Source organism: Dendrobium catenatum, unplaced genomic scaffold, assembly GCF_001605985.2.
Source record: "Dendrobium catenatum unplaced genomic scaffold, ASM160598v2 fragScaff_scaffold_716, whole genome shotgun sequence".
In the NCBI taxonomy this organism is placed as follows: Eukaryota; Viridiplantae; Streptophyta; class Magnoliopsida; order Asparagales; family Orchidaceae; genus Dendrobium; species Dendrobium catenatum.
The window spans coordinates 24346397-24365793 of record NW_021319178.1 but is presented as its reverse complement, the minus strand read 5'-3'; the positions used below and the strand labels follow the sequence as shown (position 1 = coordinate 24365793).

General features: G+C 34.1%; 1 protein-coding gene across 1 annotated transcript in view; it reads right to left on the bottom strand.

Moving 5' to 3' along the window:
- The window catches only part of LOC110114181 (probable methyltransferase PMT11), a 30590-nt gene extending 12213 nt beyond the window's left edge, over positions 1 to 18377 (bottom strand). Inside the window, exons 1-6 of the mRNA XM_020846965.2 lie at positions 17631 to 18377; positions 11472 to 11621; positions 11101 to 11371; positions 10252 to 10362; positions 8659 to 8818; positions 2332 to 2589 (exon numbers count right to left, since the gene is read on the bottom strand). Coding sequence (XP_020702624.1) covers positions 2332 to 2589; positions 8659 to 8818; positions 10252 to 10362; positions 11101 to 11371; positions 11472 to 11621; positions 17631 to 18305 — 1625 coding nt within the window. The 5' untranslated portion in view covers positions 18306 to 18377. The remainder of the gene's footprint in view (positions 1 to 2331; positions 2590 to 8658; positions 8819 to 10251; positions 10363 to 11100; positions 11372 to 11471; positions 11622 to 17630) is intronic.
- Positions 18378 to 19397: the final 1020 nt, after the last annotated feature.

The window sequence follows — 19397 nt, the reverse complement described above, 5'->3', positions numbered from 1 at the left end:
AGATGAGTGGAGTGAGTCAGGCTGAGTGGAGCTGAGTCGGGCTGAGTCAGAGTGAGTTGGGATGAGTAGGATAGGTTTTATGTGGAGTTAGGGCTGTGAGAGGGAGGCGGTTTCGGCAAGCAGAGAGGAGTCGTGGATGGGGAGTCGGGTTGCACTGGTAAAGAAGATGGTTTCTCCCTCTCTCTCTCTCTCTCTCTCTCACGGCTTGAGATCGGCACAGCACAGGCGGAGGGCAAGGAGGAGAGGCCGACCAGTAAGGCTCGGCTAGGAGTGGCTTCAGACGGAACGAACTGAAGGGAGGCGGAGGTCGGGCTGTTGGAACGGAGGCAGTGAGGTGGAGTTACGGGAGGCGTCGGGTTTGCTGTGTGGAGCCGGACAGAAGGAGAGGTATCGGGAGTGAGGGGGTTCGGTCGTGGAGAGTGGAACGAGAGCAAGCGAGAGTAGTGAGGGCTTCAGTCGTCTATTTAACGACTCAATTCAGTGCCTCTTCGCACGCGAGATACGACACTTCGGCGCCGTTTGCAGAGGGAGCAGGATATGGAGCGGGATTTCTGCCGGATATGAGGGATGGGCAGCCGACGATTCGAGCGGGATTTCCTGCAGAGAATCGGGATGAGCGGCTACAGGTAATCATTTTAGCGAATTTTTTTTTATTTTGATTTGTCTGTCTTTTTGACTTCACCGTGGAGGTCAACAATGACAGCACATAGTTTATTTCAGCCCACTCTGTACTGAGTGTTATCCTACTCTGTACCGAGTGATATCCTACTCTGTACCGAGTGTTATCTTATTCTGTACAGAGTGTTATTTACTGCTTTACTTCATAGCCTACTCTGTACCGAGTGTTATCCTACTCTGTACCGAGTGTTATTTACTGCTTTACCTCATTCTGCTTATATATACTTGTAACCTGTTCAATTATAATGATACATGCGCTTTATCCTTCTTTGTTTTTCTGCTTTGTTTTCCTTTTTTTCTCTCTTGGCTGTGAATATCTCACAACTCATACATGACCAAACTTGAATTTAAACTCTATAAGCAGCTGTTTGATGTGCTGTACATGGCATACCGTACAAGGTAAACTCGTACAAAAGTTTATCGTATACTTTGCATAAACATTAGTAATAGAGATGAACTATGAAGCAAAGTAATTTTACAAACTTCACTTCACGACAATTACAGATTAATTAGTAATTACTTCGCTGGTAATTACATTATATCAAATTTTCATCTAACCAAGCTGCCCCTATATAAAAACATAAACATGAATAACGTAAGGAAACGTACAAAACTAACAGAACCATAACCACATTCAATCAGAATATTAACCTACCTGATTAATGGAACTAACATACATTTTATGCATGCTGGTAACTTAAGCTGAGACAAAAGTTTTATTATGAACCGTAATTGTGAGTTGAAGCATAAAAGGTTGATCATGCTAACTTAAGTTGAGAGATAAAAGTTTTATCATGCAAGTAACTGGAGTGTAAACAATGCATGCAACTAGATTGTGAGTTTAATCAAAGGGGAAATTAATCTAAGGTCCTCTGATTGATCAATATTTATTTTTTAGTCATTGAATTTCCTGTAGTTTTTCAGATAAATTAAATTTTACTGTTTTAAAAAAAATTTAATATCAAATGCATCTTTATTTTCCACCTCATAGAAGTGCCCTGAGATCTACCCACAATCCACCCACTGCGTCTCTCTCTCTCTAATTATCGACTTAAGACAACTGGTCATAGCTTCCTTATAAATGATTATTATTTTATGTGTGGTAATAATAAGATATAATTTTTTAATAAGCAGATGACGTTAGACGATAAAAAAAAGATTTTAGGAAATCAACAGACTTCTATTAATAACCAGTTCTAACTTTTTGTTAATCATATGCTAACAGAAAATAACCCCATTGAATGAAAGAAAAAAGATATGATAGGACTACAACAACAAAAACAACATCAAGCCTTAATTCCAATACGTAGGCTCAAGATATGATAGGACTAGAAAATAAAATTTTCTTTATGAAAAGGACTAATAAGTATTATTTCAAAATAACATGACCAACAAATAAATATAGTTAAACTCTAGAATCTTAAGGAAATTCATCCTTAATAAAAAAAATACTACCATGTGTTTAGTTTTACTGGGTTTATAAATTTCCCTATTTTTTTTTTTCCCATTTCTCGTGAAGTTTGAATATCAATTCCGCCTAAAGTCTGGCAATGTTCTTTTTTTCGTTATTTTTTCTTGCAGCTCTTGAAGGTGTGACTTGTGAGTTGTAGTTCAAGGAAAATACAAGAAAACTGTAGAAAGTAGTGTATATACCCTCCAAACCCGGCTCTCATGTCCATAACATTACGAATGTTCATTTTCTTCCAGTGGAAAATACGGATATAGCCTTCAACGATATCATTCCAGAATCTTGTTTCTGCCCTAAAAAGTTCATTTTTTGCAATATAAGCATCCATCTCTACACCTTGAAGTCTCAATGGTGGCTCATGCAAGCGAGCAGGCCATGCTGTAATATTGGCTCCAGAGGCATTCTCAAGGAGTTGGCTGATACATGCTTTGAGATTAACATACCTGCAAAAAAAAAGACCCGAAAGGAAATTCATTAGTCAGTAAAAAAAAGTTAATATTTCAATAGAAAAACAAAAGAAAGATGTACAACTAATGAAATTTCTCTTTGTAAATCTCATATATATGTGTGTGTGTGAGAGAGAGAGAGAGAGAGAGACCAATAACTAGATCATTAAGGGTACAAATATGGGTAAGGAGGCCTTTCAGAACGGGTTTGGTTCTCATCGTTACACGTTGCATCCTCAAAAACTCAACAACCTTGAATCTCTAAAAAGTTGGGGGTTGGTTATAGGTTCCAGAATACGGTTAGTCGAGAATTGAAATAATATTCATATTTTAAATGAATAAATTGTTATATCTGACTGGATTGGACCGACTCAGCCGAACTAGTTCAGTTAAATTTGCTAAAGCCGGCAATCGAGCAGGGTTGAGGCAAGCGAGGCTATTTGAAGCGAAGCATTGCGATCGAAACCGCAGGCACGAGCACGTGCAAGCATAGATGGGTGCGACTCCTCACGTGAGATGAATCGAGTTCGCTCAATTCAGTGGAGTCCACCGTAGGGAAGGAGTTGCATGTGAGAGAGGATTTTGTTATGTGTGTTGCTTGCATTCAGTGAAGTAGAAGATAAAAAGGGTTTTCATGCGAAGCAAGGTATTGTGCAGTGAGTTAGTGGCTTTAATTTACTAAAAAGAAGATTTTCATCTGGTGCTATTCGACAAATACTAGAGTAAAAATTATTTCAATTCATATATCAATACGCAAAGAGGCGAACTATTCAATTCTGAGTAGTATAGTGCACTACCTGTCTACTGAATAGAAGAAGAGTTCGCTCATCGAGATATAGTATCGATGTGTGAAGGTAAGTAAAATTTTAGTATTAAAAGAGAATTATGAGTAAAAAAAATTATTTGATTAACTTATACAATGGTGTTCGACAGTGAAGAAGAAGAAGAAGAAGACAGGTTGACGAGATCCCGAGTAATAAAGAAGAGGAATAATTGGAGGCAAGCAATGCAATTTGCATATATATCATTTTACGGAATATAATAAGCAATGCAAATGCGACTTAATTAATTTGTTCATTCTATGTTGTCGTTAGCAATGTTCAAATGTATTCAATGTTACTTTGGCAGTATTCCACATCTCCAATGTTATTTGATGTACTTTAATACCTTAATGTGGAGCCTAGATAAGGGTTAATTGTGTTATTGTAAATTTAATGTAAATTTTATTCTAAATTATATGTGTAAAGTGACAAATATACATCCTTAATAGTTACATTGTGCCCTAAGAAAAGCTAATTAAAAGCTTAAATAACTCTGAAGAGGAATTTCGACATTCCAAAAGGAAAAAAGGTGGATAACTTTATTTTATTTTATAGTATGTACAGTTTAATCATTGGTTCAATGCATTGACTGACATTATAACTTGCATGTATACTTGATTAAATTTTAAAGGGACATTTTTATATAAAAATGAGAAAAATCACATAACATGTGTTGTAGTATATATAAATGTGATCATTGCATATTTAGTTTGATATATATGTAAATGAAAATGAAATGAAAAAAAAAAAAAAAATTACAACATAAAAAAAAAAAAAAAAAAAAAATTACAACATGAAATGAAAACTATTGAAAAGGAAAAGATATATAATTACAAATACAGGAGTTCACCCCTTTATAATACTGACTGATAATGCAACATACCCGTGCACCATGAACAAAAAAGGTTGGAAATGAAAAAAAAAATGATTGTACCTACATTGGTACAAAATTTAGATGATGCTCCTGGAATAAATAAATTGTTAAAAGATTAAAATTGAAAAATAGAAATTATAAAGAATATTATATAAATCAAGGTTTGACAGGACTCGTATTATATTTACTCATATATATATATTAAAAATTTTGATGACATCGTATGAATATATATACGCATGTTTTATTATCTTTATTATACAATAAAATTGTAACTAACACAGAGTTTGTTATTAAAAAGTCAACCTCTTAAATCGAACATTTCAGGTAAATCTGCAATTAATAAATGGCTGATCGAGATAATTGTGTGTACAAAAAAAAGATCAACTGAAAATATGTAAGAACTATTTTATTTATGTATTTGAACTGCAAATTGTTCTTTTAGTGGCTCTTTCGTTAAAGGTTTGTTGTTTATTTTTAATTTGGACATTTACTTAGTGTTAAAAGAATTTGTGCAATTCATCTGACCGTCTGTTCCCGCTTCGCTAACTCGGAACTCCGGGCCAAGTCATAACATACACATACTCATAAATGGATGCAAGTAAATGGCTGAAAAAAACTTAGTGAATTCGTCATTTTCTAGAATTCCTAAACATTTACATTCATTACTATGACTTTTTGGTACATTGTGATCTACTTCTTATCAGCCATAACTCATTTTTTTGGTTAATTAGTTTGTATTTTTTTAGTCCTAATTTAAAATTTAAAACTGATCATGTGACTATTTGTAATATCAAATATAACCTCACCTTTTTTCGCATCTCCCGCATCACCCCTGCTAGACACCGTTCATTTATGTGATCATTCCCTAGAAGCATCTGATTACTACTTCCTTTAATATGATAATTGCTTCTTCTTTTTTACTTGGAACTAAGCATATGCAATATTTTAATAACCATATGCAATTATAAAATAACCAGATTGAGAGAATTAAGGATGCATTGAAATTAAATTATCTAGCATCTTAGTCACTGAATGCTACAAAAAAATGATCAATGAGGGAGGGAATGATAGAGAAAATTCCTCAAAGGCATTTTGGGGATATCAAATTCCACCCTTGAAAAGGAAACTTGGATGGGAAATTGAGAAGAGTAATAAATACCTTCTCTATGAAATTGACAAATAGCCATTACTTGAAAAAGCATAGGATAAGAAAATAATTGACTATCAACTTAAAACAAGGTTAATGAATTATGCCTTAATCTTTAGGTTGTCATAAATTTTACTTCGTATATTATACAACAACAACAACATCAAGCCTTTGTCCCACTACGTGGGGTCGGCTACATGAATCCTTTTTTGCCATTGTATCTGGTTAAAAGTCAAATTCTCATTTAAATCTAATAAAGAAAGAACATTTCTAATATTTTCTAACCAAGTCTTTTTAGGTCTACCTCTACCTTTCTTAATATAAGTCAAATCTAATACCTCAACTTTCCTAATTGGGTCATCAGAAGGCCTCCGTTTAATGTGACCAAACCATCTAAGGTGACTCTCTCTAATCATATCTTCCACGGGAGCTACTCCAACCTTTTCACGTATATGCTCATTTCGTATCCTATCTCTAAGGGTCAAGTCACTCATCCACCTAAGCATCCTCATCTCTGCAACACTTAACTTAGTATTATGCTTCTCTTTTAATGGCCAACATTCAGCACCATAAAGCATTGCAGGTCTCACCACCATCTTATAGAATTTTCCCTTAAGTTTGAGGGGGACTTTTCTATCGCACAAGAACTTTGAATATAAGCATTATTAACTCTTTTCTTTTCAAGAATTCTCCATAGCACTTCTTTTGGAACTTTATCATATGCTTTCTCTAAATCAATAAATATCATATGAAGATCATCCTTATTCTCTCTATATTTCTCCATCAAACCTCTCAATAAATGTATGGCTTCCATAGTAGACCTACCCGGCATAAATCCAAATTGATTTTGAGAAACATTAGTATCGCGTCGCAACCTACGCTCCATAACTCGCTCCCATAGTTTTAAAGTATGACACATTAACTTAATTCCTCTATAATTCGCACACTCTTGTGCATCACCTTTATTTTTAAAAATAGGAATTAACACACTGATTCTCCACTGATCTGGCATTTTTTTAGTCTTCAAAATAGTATTAAAAAGTTTAGTAAGCCAAGAAATTACATCATCTCCTAAGCATTTCCACATCTCTATTGGAATATCATCAGGTCCAACAGCTTTTCCACACTTCATTTTCTTTAAAACCTCTCTAACTTCGGTTTTACTTATACGCCGATAAAAACAAAAATCTGTATTATCATTTAAGGTGATAAAGTCACTAAAGTCAATCGTATTTTCACATTCTTTATTAAAAAGTTTAGCAAAATATCTCATCCACCTTTGTTGAATATCATATTCTAAGAAAAGTATTTTTTTTATTTTCATCCTTAATACACTTATACATTTGAACTAAATCCTTACTACTCCTATCTCTTTGTTTGGCTAACTTATACATATATATTTCTCCCTCCTTAGTATATAATATATTATATAAATCATTAAAAGCTAAGCTCTTTGCATCGCAAATAGCTTTCTTAGATTCCTTACGAGCTCTTTATAGCTTTCTCAATTATCAGAATTTTTACATCTAAATCAATTTTTATAACAAATCTTCTTATTTTTTTATTTTTTCTTGCACATTTGGATTTCACCACTAACTATTTTTATTATTAAGAGCTTTTCCCTTCCAAACTCCAAGCACATCTTTTGTAATATTCTTAATATCACAAGTCACTTTTTCCCACATAATATTAACATCCTCATGCACAGAATCTTATGATCTAAAATTACTCTCAAAAATAATTTTGTTAATATTCTTTAAATGCCCCATCTAATCCTAAAAAATCATTTTACTTTATTTTTTATTATTTGGCCCTTTATCTGAAAGTCCAAAACTAATAATCGATATTAGGTACATAAATTTTCACTAGGAATAACTTTACAATCTATGCAATCTAAACGATCTAATTTTCTTATAAGAAAATAATCAATCTGCGTTTTACTATATCCATTTTTATAAGTGATAAGATGCTCATCTCTTTTGTCGAAATCATAAGCTAAAGAAAAATCTAATATAGTCTTACCACCTTCATTTGTCGTTCCAAACCCATGGCCACCATGGATGCTTTTAAAATCATATACCTCTCTACTAACATGTCCATTAAAATCTCCTCCAATAAAAACTTTTTCTTCAAGAAGTATATTTTGTATTAATTCTTCTAAGTCATTCCAAAATTTTAATTTTGAACTCATATCCAAACCTACTTGAGAAGCATAAGCACTTATAATATTAACAATCTTAGCATCAACAACAATTTTTAAAGCTATAATTCTATCTCCAATTCTGCTAATTTTTATAACATTATCCTTCAAACTCTTATCTATAATCACACCTATATCATTTCTAGTACAACTCCTACCCGAATATCATAGTTTATATCTTAAACTATTAATCTCTTTAGCTTTCTCTCCAACCCATTTAGTTTTCTGAATGCACAAAATATTTATTTTCCTATGAATCATAATATCTATTAATTTCATTAATTTTCCTGTAAGGGAGCCTATATTCTAAGTTCTGATCCTAATTTTAGTTTCATGGACTAGTTTCTTTGCCCACATCCGTCCTTGATGTGGGAACAATTGCCTATTTAACACTGCACCCGAGCACCGGTGCAGTGGCCCTTGCACATTTGTCACTGTATTCAGGCCATACAGTGCGTCGCTTCCAGGGGACGCCCTAGCATTAACACAATTTTTTAAAAGATTCATGTCATTATTATTCGACAAGTTTTACGCTGGTTATCGACTACCTAACGCAACCCTCCACTTTTCTCATCCAGGACTTTGGACCTACCAACGGCAGTGTTTTACTTCGTATATTATGAAATTAATAAATTGGGAAGGGTAAGGTGGACTGCTCCATACCCAAATCCATGAAATGAATCCTAACAAAATATAGTTTGACTCACTACTTTGGTTATTGGTATCCAAAGCAATCGCAAATAGATTTCAAACCGGTAGCAGGAAGAAGACACGAGCATTCTTGGATTTGGACAACCAAACGCATTCCGAGTTTCACTCCCACAGATCTTGCTCGTGAAGTTATGTTAAGATATCATATATCATCAAAAACCACTGTAAATATCTTTCAAAAACACTATTAACTAACAAAGTATTAGAAAATATTCTGTTGTAATTTTTTATCATCAGTTTCTGTCATGTATATCAATAAAGAACAGTTGTAAATTATTATGCAAAAGAAAAAAAAAAGTAATCAAGATACCAGACACTATTTGAATCATCTTCTGGACCACAAAGTGGAGGTTGGACTTCAGGACTGCGATTAAGATAGCATGTGTTGTTCAAAGGCTTCCTCCATATAGCAAGATACCCCTTTTTCTTCACCAGCTCCCAACAAATACGAGAAGTAAGGTTCTCCATCTCTAGAATAAATTCACAAAAGGAAGATATTTAGTGACGTGCAAGAGAATCACGACAGTAGTTTCATTTAGGAAATCATCATAAAGATGAATAACACTGCATTTTAAACCTAAAGAATGCCAACCATACTAGTTATCAAAGGAAGCACATCAAAACAACTAATGTGATCAATTTAAAATGAGGCTGAAAAATGATGAACATTTAAACTCTCAATCTTAAGTGGCACCACCAAATATTTGGCCTATAGTCAAAATACCGCAATAATTTAAAAGTAACCTTCCTACCATGAAAGGTGTTGAAATTATCCTAAATGTAAAGCCAACATCTTTCCATCTACAACAACCTAACAATCCTTGCATAAAAGCTTTTCATCTACAACAATCCAACACAATGTTGACAATAGGTTTCCATCTACAGCTATCCAATTATCCTTGGACAGTTGCATTTTATTTCAAATCTATAGTTAATTTTGGATTCAATAATTAAATATTTATTTTCAGATATGTTTATTTCTATGATTGTTGGTTCTCTACCTACTTATGTATAGTTCTCATCTTGCTTTTTCACACAGAAAAAGAGAATAAAAATTAATCATACAATCTCCCATTCTCTGCTCGTCTTTCTCATTCTAATTTTCAAGAAGATGCGACGCCATTGGATGCATAAGAATGATATAGGATGTTCTAGGAAGGAAAAAGTTGCAAATTCATCATTGTCCTCCTCGTCATTATTGTTAACCAAAAAATTAAGAAACTGCAAAATAAATGAACATATAGTCTTACCAAAATAACATGAAAGAAAACCATGGGTTGTAGGTTATACATTGATAAATCATAACTTATGGACCAAGTCTTCCTGATTTCAATTTTTCTAGTACAAATGGAGATGGTAGGAAAGAATTGATAAAAAAATTATCAAGTTCCCCCAATCTTCGCGCAGAGAATGAACAGATCTATTATTTTAATTATATACATAAATGTAAATGGCCCTGGAATCAGAAGTAATAGGTGGTAAAAGTATAGGTAGTAATAGCAACTATGATTGGTTCACACTATCTAAAGTACTCACTCTATAAGAAAAAGGTAGATAGCAAGTAGGAAGAAGGTCATATAAATGTTCGAATGGTACGAAAGCACATGGCAGGTTATATTTTAGTAAGATAGGGTTTCTGATAACTATCAGTAGATGCTTCCAGATTCACCAAATGATGCATATGAACTTTGCGTTGTCTAACCAAGACAAGATGAAAAAATTCAATGCTTGAATGGGTATTAAATGAAGTCCTTACTTCCAATAGAAATACAAATACAAATGACCAAATTCCAAAAGCACCAAACTGCAAGTTCCAATTAGACTACATGGTAATTATCTCTATGACTGAAACTACAAGAGATTGAAGCTGTTCTAGCTAAATCATAATTCAAAAATAAGATACCTTTCCATGTTTCTTGCTGAGCTTCTTCATGTTTATAAACAGGTTGTGCTGCCCATGCAAAGTATCCTCCAGCTCTAAGCATTCGGTTCGCTTCAAGAAGCAAAATTCCATCTACAGAAAAGGAAATATCAACTGAATACGAAACCTTTCAATAGAACCGAGGCTTCATTCGGGATGAATATCCACACAGATACAGCAGCACTCGTTGCTGCACCGTGGGAGGCCATTTTGGAAGATGAGGACATGTGGCAGCCTTGCCCACTGATTCAAGTGCAAGTGTGCAACCACAAAAGTGGCCTCCCTCAGCAGCGTTCCAGATTGGAGAAGCTGCCCCAAATGAAGCTTAAGTGTATGTAATTTAGCACCATAGAAAACAATAGATAGTAGCGTCCTACATCACTTGTTCATTGAAGGTTATCAGTGAAATACTGAATATAACAAGGAAAATCTAGTAGAAACTGAAAAAAAAAACAGGCAAGCAAGCTAAATCATATATGTTTCCCTTCAGATTTTATGTTAAAAAGAAGACAATAAGCATGAATCATTTCTGCAATATATACAGACAAATATAAATTCACAATATAAAGTTCAAGATACAGAGTAAAAAATGAGGAACCAATTAAAATAAAAGAAAAAGAATACATCTTCCAAAAAAGTAATTGTTTCAAAGATGTCATATTTGTGGGAAATTGAGAAATATAAATAAGTTTCAGAACCTTAAGGCAGAAGAATAATAAAAATAATTATAATGTCTATCCTTTCTCCACTTTTCCTTCTATATGTATCATAAATTAACTATCATGTGATTAATTTTGATGCATGACAATCTATAAAAACAAAATTGCATACCATCACGAGTCCAATTTATTCGGCATCTTGAGCAATGGAGTAGATCAAAGGCTTGGCTTGGATACAGTAAGCGTCGAGTTGCAAAAGCTGCCACCATCGCAGGCACACCACGTTCAAGAGCAAACTGAATTTGATTCTCATGTAAGTCTTTTGGAGCTATTGACATGGTAATGACATCTCGTGAAAGCAAGAAAGCACCAAAACTTGCTACCCCACACCCAACATCCAAGACAACTCTTGTACGATTCCCAAATGCAATGCCTGGAACCATCTATATATTCAAGAAAGAAGTTAGACATATATGGACAACTAAAAAGATGTTTCATTTTATATGTAGGTAATAGATGAGATATCCATCAAAACCATGAAACCTCAGATATCTGGTCTAAATAACTGTCTGCTCCATGTATAAATTGGGTGCCACCTCCAGGAAATTTGAATTTTTCCTTGTCCCTTTTTATCCAATTTTGCCCTCCTTTGTCCTCAACTAAGCGCGTGTGTGGCACATTACTAAACCACACCTGCAATAAAATTAGAATACCTGTGATCTTTCCATGACTTAAATAATAGAAAACTTGTACGTAATACACAAATAATGTTGATGCAGTGGAATAGTTTCCAGGCAGTTCAATAATATAATAGAATAGAAGCCACTGAAGAGAAATTAGCATAAGCAAACACTCCTAGTTCTCATTTAACCTTCAATAGAAGTTAATCAATGACAAAAGGGGGTAAAGAAGAACAATAAACACAACTAAGGTTTAAAATTGTGCAATTGACTATTGAAGCATTCTCTATTCGCGAGGCAATGCGTTTTGAGGCGTAAGCCTCAAAATCCAAAATTGCATAAAGTCATAATAAAGATTAAAAAATGATTTTTTAAATAATAACCAAACAATATATTAAATGATGACATAATAAATAAATTGACATATTATATATTTTTAAATAATAACCAAACAATATATTAAATGATGACATAATAAATAAATTGACATATATATATATATATATATATATATATGAAACACAAAAAAAGCACAAGACATAAAGTGGCAAGTAATAATTTGTGTGAAATAAAATCGAAATCCAAGCATCGCAGTAAATTGCATAATCATATAAAATGTAACTCAAAACTCCATCTTTCTCAATTCCCTACTCATCGATATATAATTAAAAAAAGATATAGTCATGGTATAGCAATAATTCAAAGTCATCAGTGTTGTCATCACTAAAGGGTCTTCATTTGAATTATCATCAGAATGAATTACTCTCTTCAGTGCCTCATCAACTGTGGAGTCCAATGCCTCTCAATCTACTTATTTTTCCTTTATTTTAGTTTTCTTCCTCTTCCCTAAATATTTTTTTATCAATATAAAGATGAGTAATGCTCCAAAGTAAATAAGCTTACACAAAATAATTTTTTTATATACCTTTTATGTTTTGTTCTTTTGAGGTTGAGTTGTAGTGGATGTTGATGTTCTGTTTTTATCATCATCAAAGAAATCAACGTTCAAATCTTTCTCTTGTCATTCAGATGGTGTTACTTCCACTTCATCATCTACAACTCACTCATCATTTGATATCATATCCTCACAAATCAAAAGGTCTTTGTCATTATTTAACCCTTTCTTCTTCAAGTTCATTTCTTTAAGTCTCTTATTGTACATGATGTACACTAAAGAATTCATCTTTAAGGTTGTTAGATGACTTCTCCTCTTCGTATGCACTTTATTGTATGTGCTCCAATTACATTAACATCTAGATGAATAGCGCATTAATCCCAAAATCTTCATAGCTAAGCATTGCAGCTCTAGAGAATCATCACCAAATTAAATCCACCACTCAACTGAGATTTACATAAATTAGGGGTGTCAAAATAGGTTCTCTAGTCGAATTCGTGTTCAACCTGAAATTGCCTACCTTCAATTGATCCAACCCGAACACGTCCCAATTAGAAAAATGGGTCAAAATTTTAGACACGGACCCAACGGATTACCAGGTTGACCCGAATCTACCCGCTGACCCACAAGTGTGATCAACAAACGAGTGTCAAGCGCGACAATGAAGATGGGATTGTGCATATGCGGGGGAGAGCGAGACCCACACGAGCCGGTAAGGGCATGGATCGAGCGGACAAGGGGAAGAGCCGCATGACTGTGCGAGCGCGGGTGCGAGCTTGAGAGGTTGCAAGCACAAGCACAGATTGTAGTCTGTAACTGCGAGTTGCAAGACACAAGCGTTAGACAGGAAGGCGTAACATAGTGCGAGACATGTTCAAATTCAAGTTGTTTTCAGGTTAGCAAGTTACCCCAGATATGACAAAAAAACTTAATTTGGTTAAGAAATAGGACCTCAACCCAACCTGTTTGTTAAACAAGTTAACCCAAACAGTTGAAATTTTTTTGGTCGGGTTTTGTATTGTGTAATTAATTGACACCCCTAACATAATTGAGTATAGTAAGTATAATGAATTTCAAATTAATGAGTATATAGTACATTAAAGCAACAAATGAAATTACCTAGAAATCTCTTGGAAATAATGTCCTTCATCTGTTGCAATCCAAAGAAACCCTCTTTATTCCTAAAATGTACCAATTGCGTGTAAATTTTTGTTTTAGTTGAATCAGCTATAAGCCTATCTATGCAATGGTATAATTCTAATTCTCAGGATTTGTTAACCTATTTTTTGTATATTGATATTGAGGGTTCAGATAATAGCCTGTAGCATAGAAGTGTCAATGAAGCTGTAGCTCTCACATTTTATCATTGATATTCCAAATTTCTCTATAGATGTATTCTTCTTCTCCTAGATTATGGGAAATCATTTCTTTTGTTTCACCCATAACACTATATATGAAGCACATAACAGACTTCTTCTCAGCATCCACCATCCTCAGAACCTGCACAAGTGGTCTAGTGGTTATGATGGCATAAATGACATCTGCTAAAATCTATTATTTAGAACGATCTTTCAAACCTTTTTCCTTGCAAATTTTCTTGCCCAAGCACAACTCAACAATTGTCTCAAGGTAATCATAAACTCCAAAGATTGTCTTGCCTCCAACATGCTTTGCAAATTCAAATAGGCAATACCAAATCTGATTACTACAGGCCTAAGTATTTCTTTCTTTGAAAATAAGTGTCAAAATTCAAAAATAATTATAAATAAATTTACTTATTTTTTAGCTTTGTCAGTGCATTCTTATGTTGCGGCAGCTCCTTAAGTTTCTTAAAGATGAGATATATGCAATGTGTGGCGCATGGAGTGCAATATATAAATATTTCCTCTTCTCTATAAGTTTTGCTCCTGCAACCCTATAAGCACTGGCATTATATGTTTCCACATGAACTACCAAATGCTCTCCACCCTCCTCAATAACACTATCAAGCAACCCAAAAAGAAACTTAGCATATTTCACCTAATTAGATGCATCAACGAACTTTAAGAACATAGTGTCATAAAGGTTATTGACTAGTATATTTATCAAATTACTACTCTTTACTTCTTATCATCCATCAAACATGATTATAACTATATGGGCCAAATTCCTCTTAATTTCCTCGATACTTATCTCAGTATTTGTCAACTCCTTCAAAATTCATGTCCTCAAGTCATATGTGGATGGAGGTTTCAATTCTATAGCATACGCTCCAATTGAATGGATCATGTTGTAGTAAGAATGGGAGGTTCAAACATTAAATGGAATGATATTCTCATTAAAAAAAAATAAATTATATTCATGCATACATGTATTTGTGCCTCCCTGGCATTCTCTGGGATCAGCTTCTATGTAGTAGAAGATTTATTTTCCTGTTTATTCTTTAATGTGCTCATCATATATTGATCCATGAAACCCCTTGCATCCCTAGAGGACATGGGTTACAATGAAGAAGATGAATCACAATCACTACGTTGACTCCCTTAGTAGGAGCCCATATTAAGTATGTCATCAAATTGTCTCTATGCTAGGTGTTTTGATATTATTGACTTATTCATGCATGTTTTAATCTCATCCCTTATAGTATCGAGCACTTTAGCACATGGTGTAACATTTAATGAGATTCATATATGTTCCCCTTTATCGTAGTGATGCCAACTTTCACCATTTTGTCATAGTAGCTACACTTCAAATATATGACGACTTGTCGTTGCCTCCCCCGTCAACTTGAATGTTATGTTTCCATGCCGAATCCTTCCTATGATCTGCGTGGTTTTATCATTGATTCTGACCATCCTCTATAAAACTCTACAATAACAAGTTAAGAAAAAAAAAATTTGAAACTCACAAAAAATTATGCATGCATGCTTTGGCATTATCACAAGAGCAATGAATTTGATCCCAACATGTAAGGTTATTCTTAGCAAAACATCTTTCTATTTAAAATCCATGAAAGCATAAATTACTCAAACACATAAATATTGGATTTCAATATTATTATTCTCCCATTATTCTTAAACACATAAATATTAGACCTCTCAAGGTAGTCAAAACTAAGTCATAAAACTAAGGCACATAAAGAAAATTTAGTACTCGATGATTAAAGTGTTTAGATTCATTTGCATAAGTTTTTATTTTATAAAACTAACTAAAAATTTAATCTAAGCTTTGCACCATAATATTTTATAAATCTTTGTTGTCATCATGCATGCCTTTGATAATTTTACCTGTTGAATTTTCCCATATAAAAATTGCTTATAACATTCAGAAGGAAACTAAAACAATTGATGAACTGACTATTTAAGGACTTAATTAAAATTTTGATAATATTTTTTTTTTAATATAAAGACTTAATTTTAAACAAGATGTAAAAATATTCGATCACAATTGCATAACAATCATGTAATATCATGTTTTAAGTATTCACGTTACCATTAGTTTTTAGAAACAAATTTACAAAGTTGATTAAAATGAGGTATTTTAAGTATATTGTTTAATTATTACCTCACGTGAAGCAATCTAAGTTGAAAAGTAACAATGGACGAGTTGAAGGAGGTGAAAAAGCTAGCTACTCAATTAAACAGGCAAAGTCAAAGAGGATCAAAGGTGAACATCAACACAAGAGAAAGGGGAGAAAGATGGCTACTGTCTTAGTGAGCAAAGCTCTTGTCATTACTTCCAATCCAACAGGAAGAATGTCGTCGAACTATCTTGACTTCCGATCTGATCCGACGGGAAGGGAACGTCATTAAAGAAGGCAAAGAAGCTTTTAGCAATTCGTTCAAAACTCTACCTAACATGAAGCAAGCAAAGTCGAATAACAGTGCCAATGATGGAACGCCGAAGGTTCCCTAGGGTACGAGCGGTTGCCGTTATAAAAACTTTGGTTTTAGCTTAAGTTTAAGGTTTAAAAAAAAAAATATGCTATTTGAGGTGTACACCTCACAAAAATGAGGCAAGGTGTGACTCGGCTAATTTGAGGCATACATCTCACAAAATAATCTCGAGGTGTGCACATCTAGGTATTTTTGGGTAAAATTGTGCTGAGACGCACCTCAAGGCGCTTATTGTGCAATTTTAAATAGTGAACACAACTTACTAGGCATGATATATCTTCAATTAACACAACATAAAGTCTCAAAATAATTTACAATTTGATATTATACATGTCTTTTCTTGTCAAAATGGATGGATCACATGACAAAAGATTGTTGCAAAATGCATTCTAACGATAAGTAAACTACTTATGGTTGACCGTATATAAACTGATCAATTTATAATGAATGCTCGTTATTTGTAACTGGATGGTGATCATCTAGTTTATTAGTCTATTACTAGTTAACTATTAGTGATGTTAGGTATGTAAATACCATGTAAATAAATCTGAACTTCCAAAAACAGCAAGAGCCTTCAGCAAATTATATGGTCTTATTTTTTGGGACCTTCTTCTCAATTCATTACAAGTAAAAGGAATATCTGGTTCGGTCATCCTTGAAGGCGTCGGGTCCAACCCTCTTAAAAACATCCCTTGACATGTTTATTTACATGGCATGGGAGTTCTTCCTCTTTCCTCCACACATGAACTTCAATCTATAACAAAAACTAACCTCCTCTGAATCCCTGGCTTAGGAATTTATTTAGAAGTAGGAAAATATAAGCTACTAAATTTGACTTCAAAATAAGCAAACTACTATAGTCCTGAATCCTGACTGGCCTCTCAATAGCAGACGAAAGTAACAAAAAATCTGATAGAATTTCATACCGAGGAAATGAAAATTTATTGAGATGAACTGACAAAATTTTGTACAAAAACATAAATACATAATGTGAGTGCATTCAGACTTTCAAGAACTGGACAGTAATTAATTGGGATTGAAACAAAACATTAAACCTAGGTTTATTTTTCTCCTCTGTAGCCCCCAATTAGGATTCATCCAGACTATGAGGAATTTACAGTTTTCAGAACCCTCAAACAGCAGCAGATCATTCATGAAAAAAAGCATTCCAATTTCAATCTTTGCTCCAGGTTCTACCAATGAAAACACCAAAAACAAAAGGGGGCCCCAAAATATCAGAAAAAAAAAGTACCTCGTCTCTGCTTATGGGCCAAGGGATCGGCTCCCTGTAGCCCTTCGGTGCCGGAATTAGGCAGTTCAAACTCTGCTCCTTCGCTGGGCAGTGCCGCTCAAATCTCTCCCCTCTCTCCGTAGAATTCAGTTTCTTGATCTCCTCCTCGTTATCAAGACAAGGAATGTACTCCCTCATTCTCTCCGGGCAAAGCCCAAACTTCTGGATTCTAACCCTAGTCTCATCCTTCTTCTCTATCTCATTATTCGTCTCGTTACCCGCCCAAGATGGCGGTTCCTCCTCCTCCACCAGATCGGAATCGAATGATCCGGCATCAAAGTCTTCCCGCATTGCCCCGTTCTCGTCCACGATCCCAACGTTCTTCGGAACCACCGGCGGCGCGGGAGCTCTGGAAAGCGCATCAAGCACCGGATCAGCTGCATTGAGAGAGGACTCGTTGGATACTGGGGTGGTAATATCACTGGTGCGTTTGAGGTTGGGAGAGAGGGTAACAGATAGGTTCGCATTGCCGTAGCCGGCGGTAGGATTGACGTTACTGTAAAAGATGAGTTGGGGATACATAGAGCCATCGTTCCAGTTACGGCCGAGGTAGAAGGAGGCGATGCACGCTAGGAACAAGAAGGAGATCTTGGTGAGGGAGGAGAGCTTGAAGGGATCGCCAAGCTCGCCTTTCATTGTTTGGAAGTGCCCACTGCTCAAAACGAACTTAATAGAGGCCTTCGCGCGCGAGACCTGAAGGTCGGTGGCCAGCCTGTTTTATAAAGGAAATAGCCGAGCCGGGTTTTCGGGACTGTATTCTCTAAGTTTTCACTTTCATGCCACTTACGTCAACATAGCTTTTAATTAATTTTCCATTATAAGGCTAAAGTAGGGTTCTTTATAAAAAAAACTTTTTGAGAGCCTAACTTAAAAAAATTACTTTGAGGGCTAATAAGAAAGACAATTATAAATTATTACTATAATCATATGATGTGAGGCCTCTGTTGACAAAAAAATTCTTAAAAAAAAAAAAGTTAGGGTAGGAATCAAGAGAAAAAAATGAAAAGTTAGGGTAGGAATTAAGGAAAATATTATTGATCTGCACCCATCAAAAATTATTATAAAGGCCTCCATCTAAGATGAGAAAAAAATATTTGCAAAACCTCATAGTTGATATATATTACTATGATATCATAATGGTTAAGTGCATAAGAATTATGTATAATATAAGAATGTCAATTTTTGAAAAAATAAAAAAATTTAGGCATCTAAGTTAAAGATTAAAGCCAACACTATTCAACAAAATTATTGATAGGTTAACTTATCTTTTTATCTTCATAAATAAATATTCTTAGAATTCTATATTGCTATTGTGGAAAATATAAGAACATTACATCTTTATTTAATTGATTTTGATGCTAGTATAAATATGACCAAATAAAGCTAAGAAACTAAATAAATAAATAAAATTAAAATAAGAAAAAATATCCTCAATAGTGATGACATATTATAATAATAAATGCTAAAAAAATTTAATAAATATTAAGCATATTTGATAATACTAATATGATGATATAATAATTCTATTAACTATAATATCCTCCATAAACTCATAATGTGGTTACAATAAGCATTGAGATTTGTTAGCCGACATTTAAAAATGCATTAATATATATGATTTAAAGAGCAAAAGCAGCTAATAAGTTGTTGGCGGGTTGGTGGAGAAGTGAGATGTATAGAGGCATTTGTTGTAGCTTGAGGAGGCTTAGAGTTTAAAAGTGAGTTGTG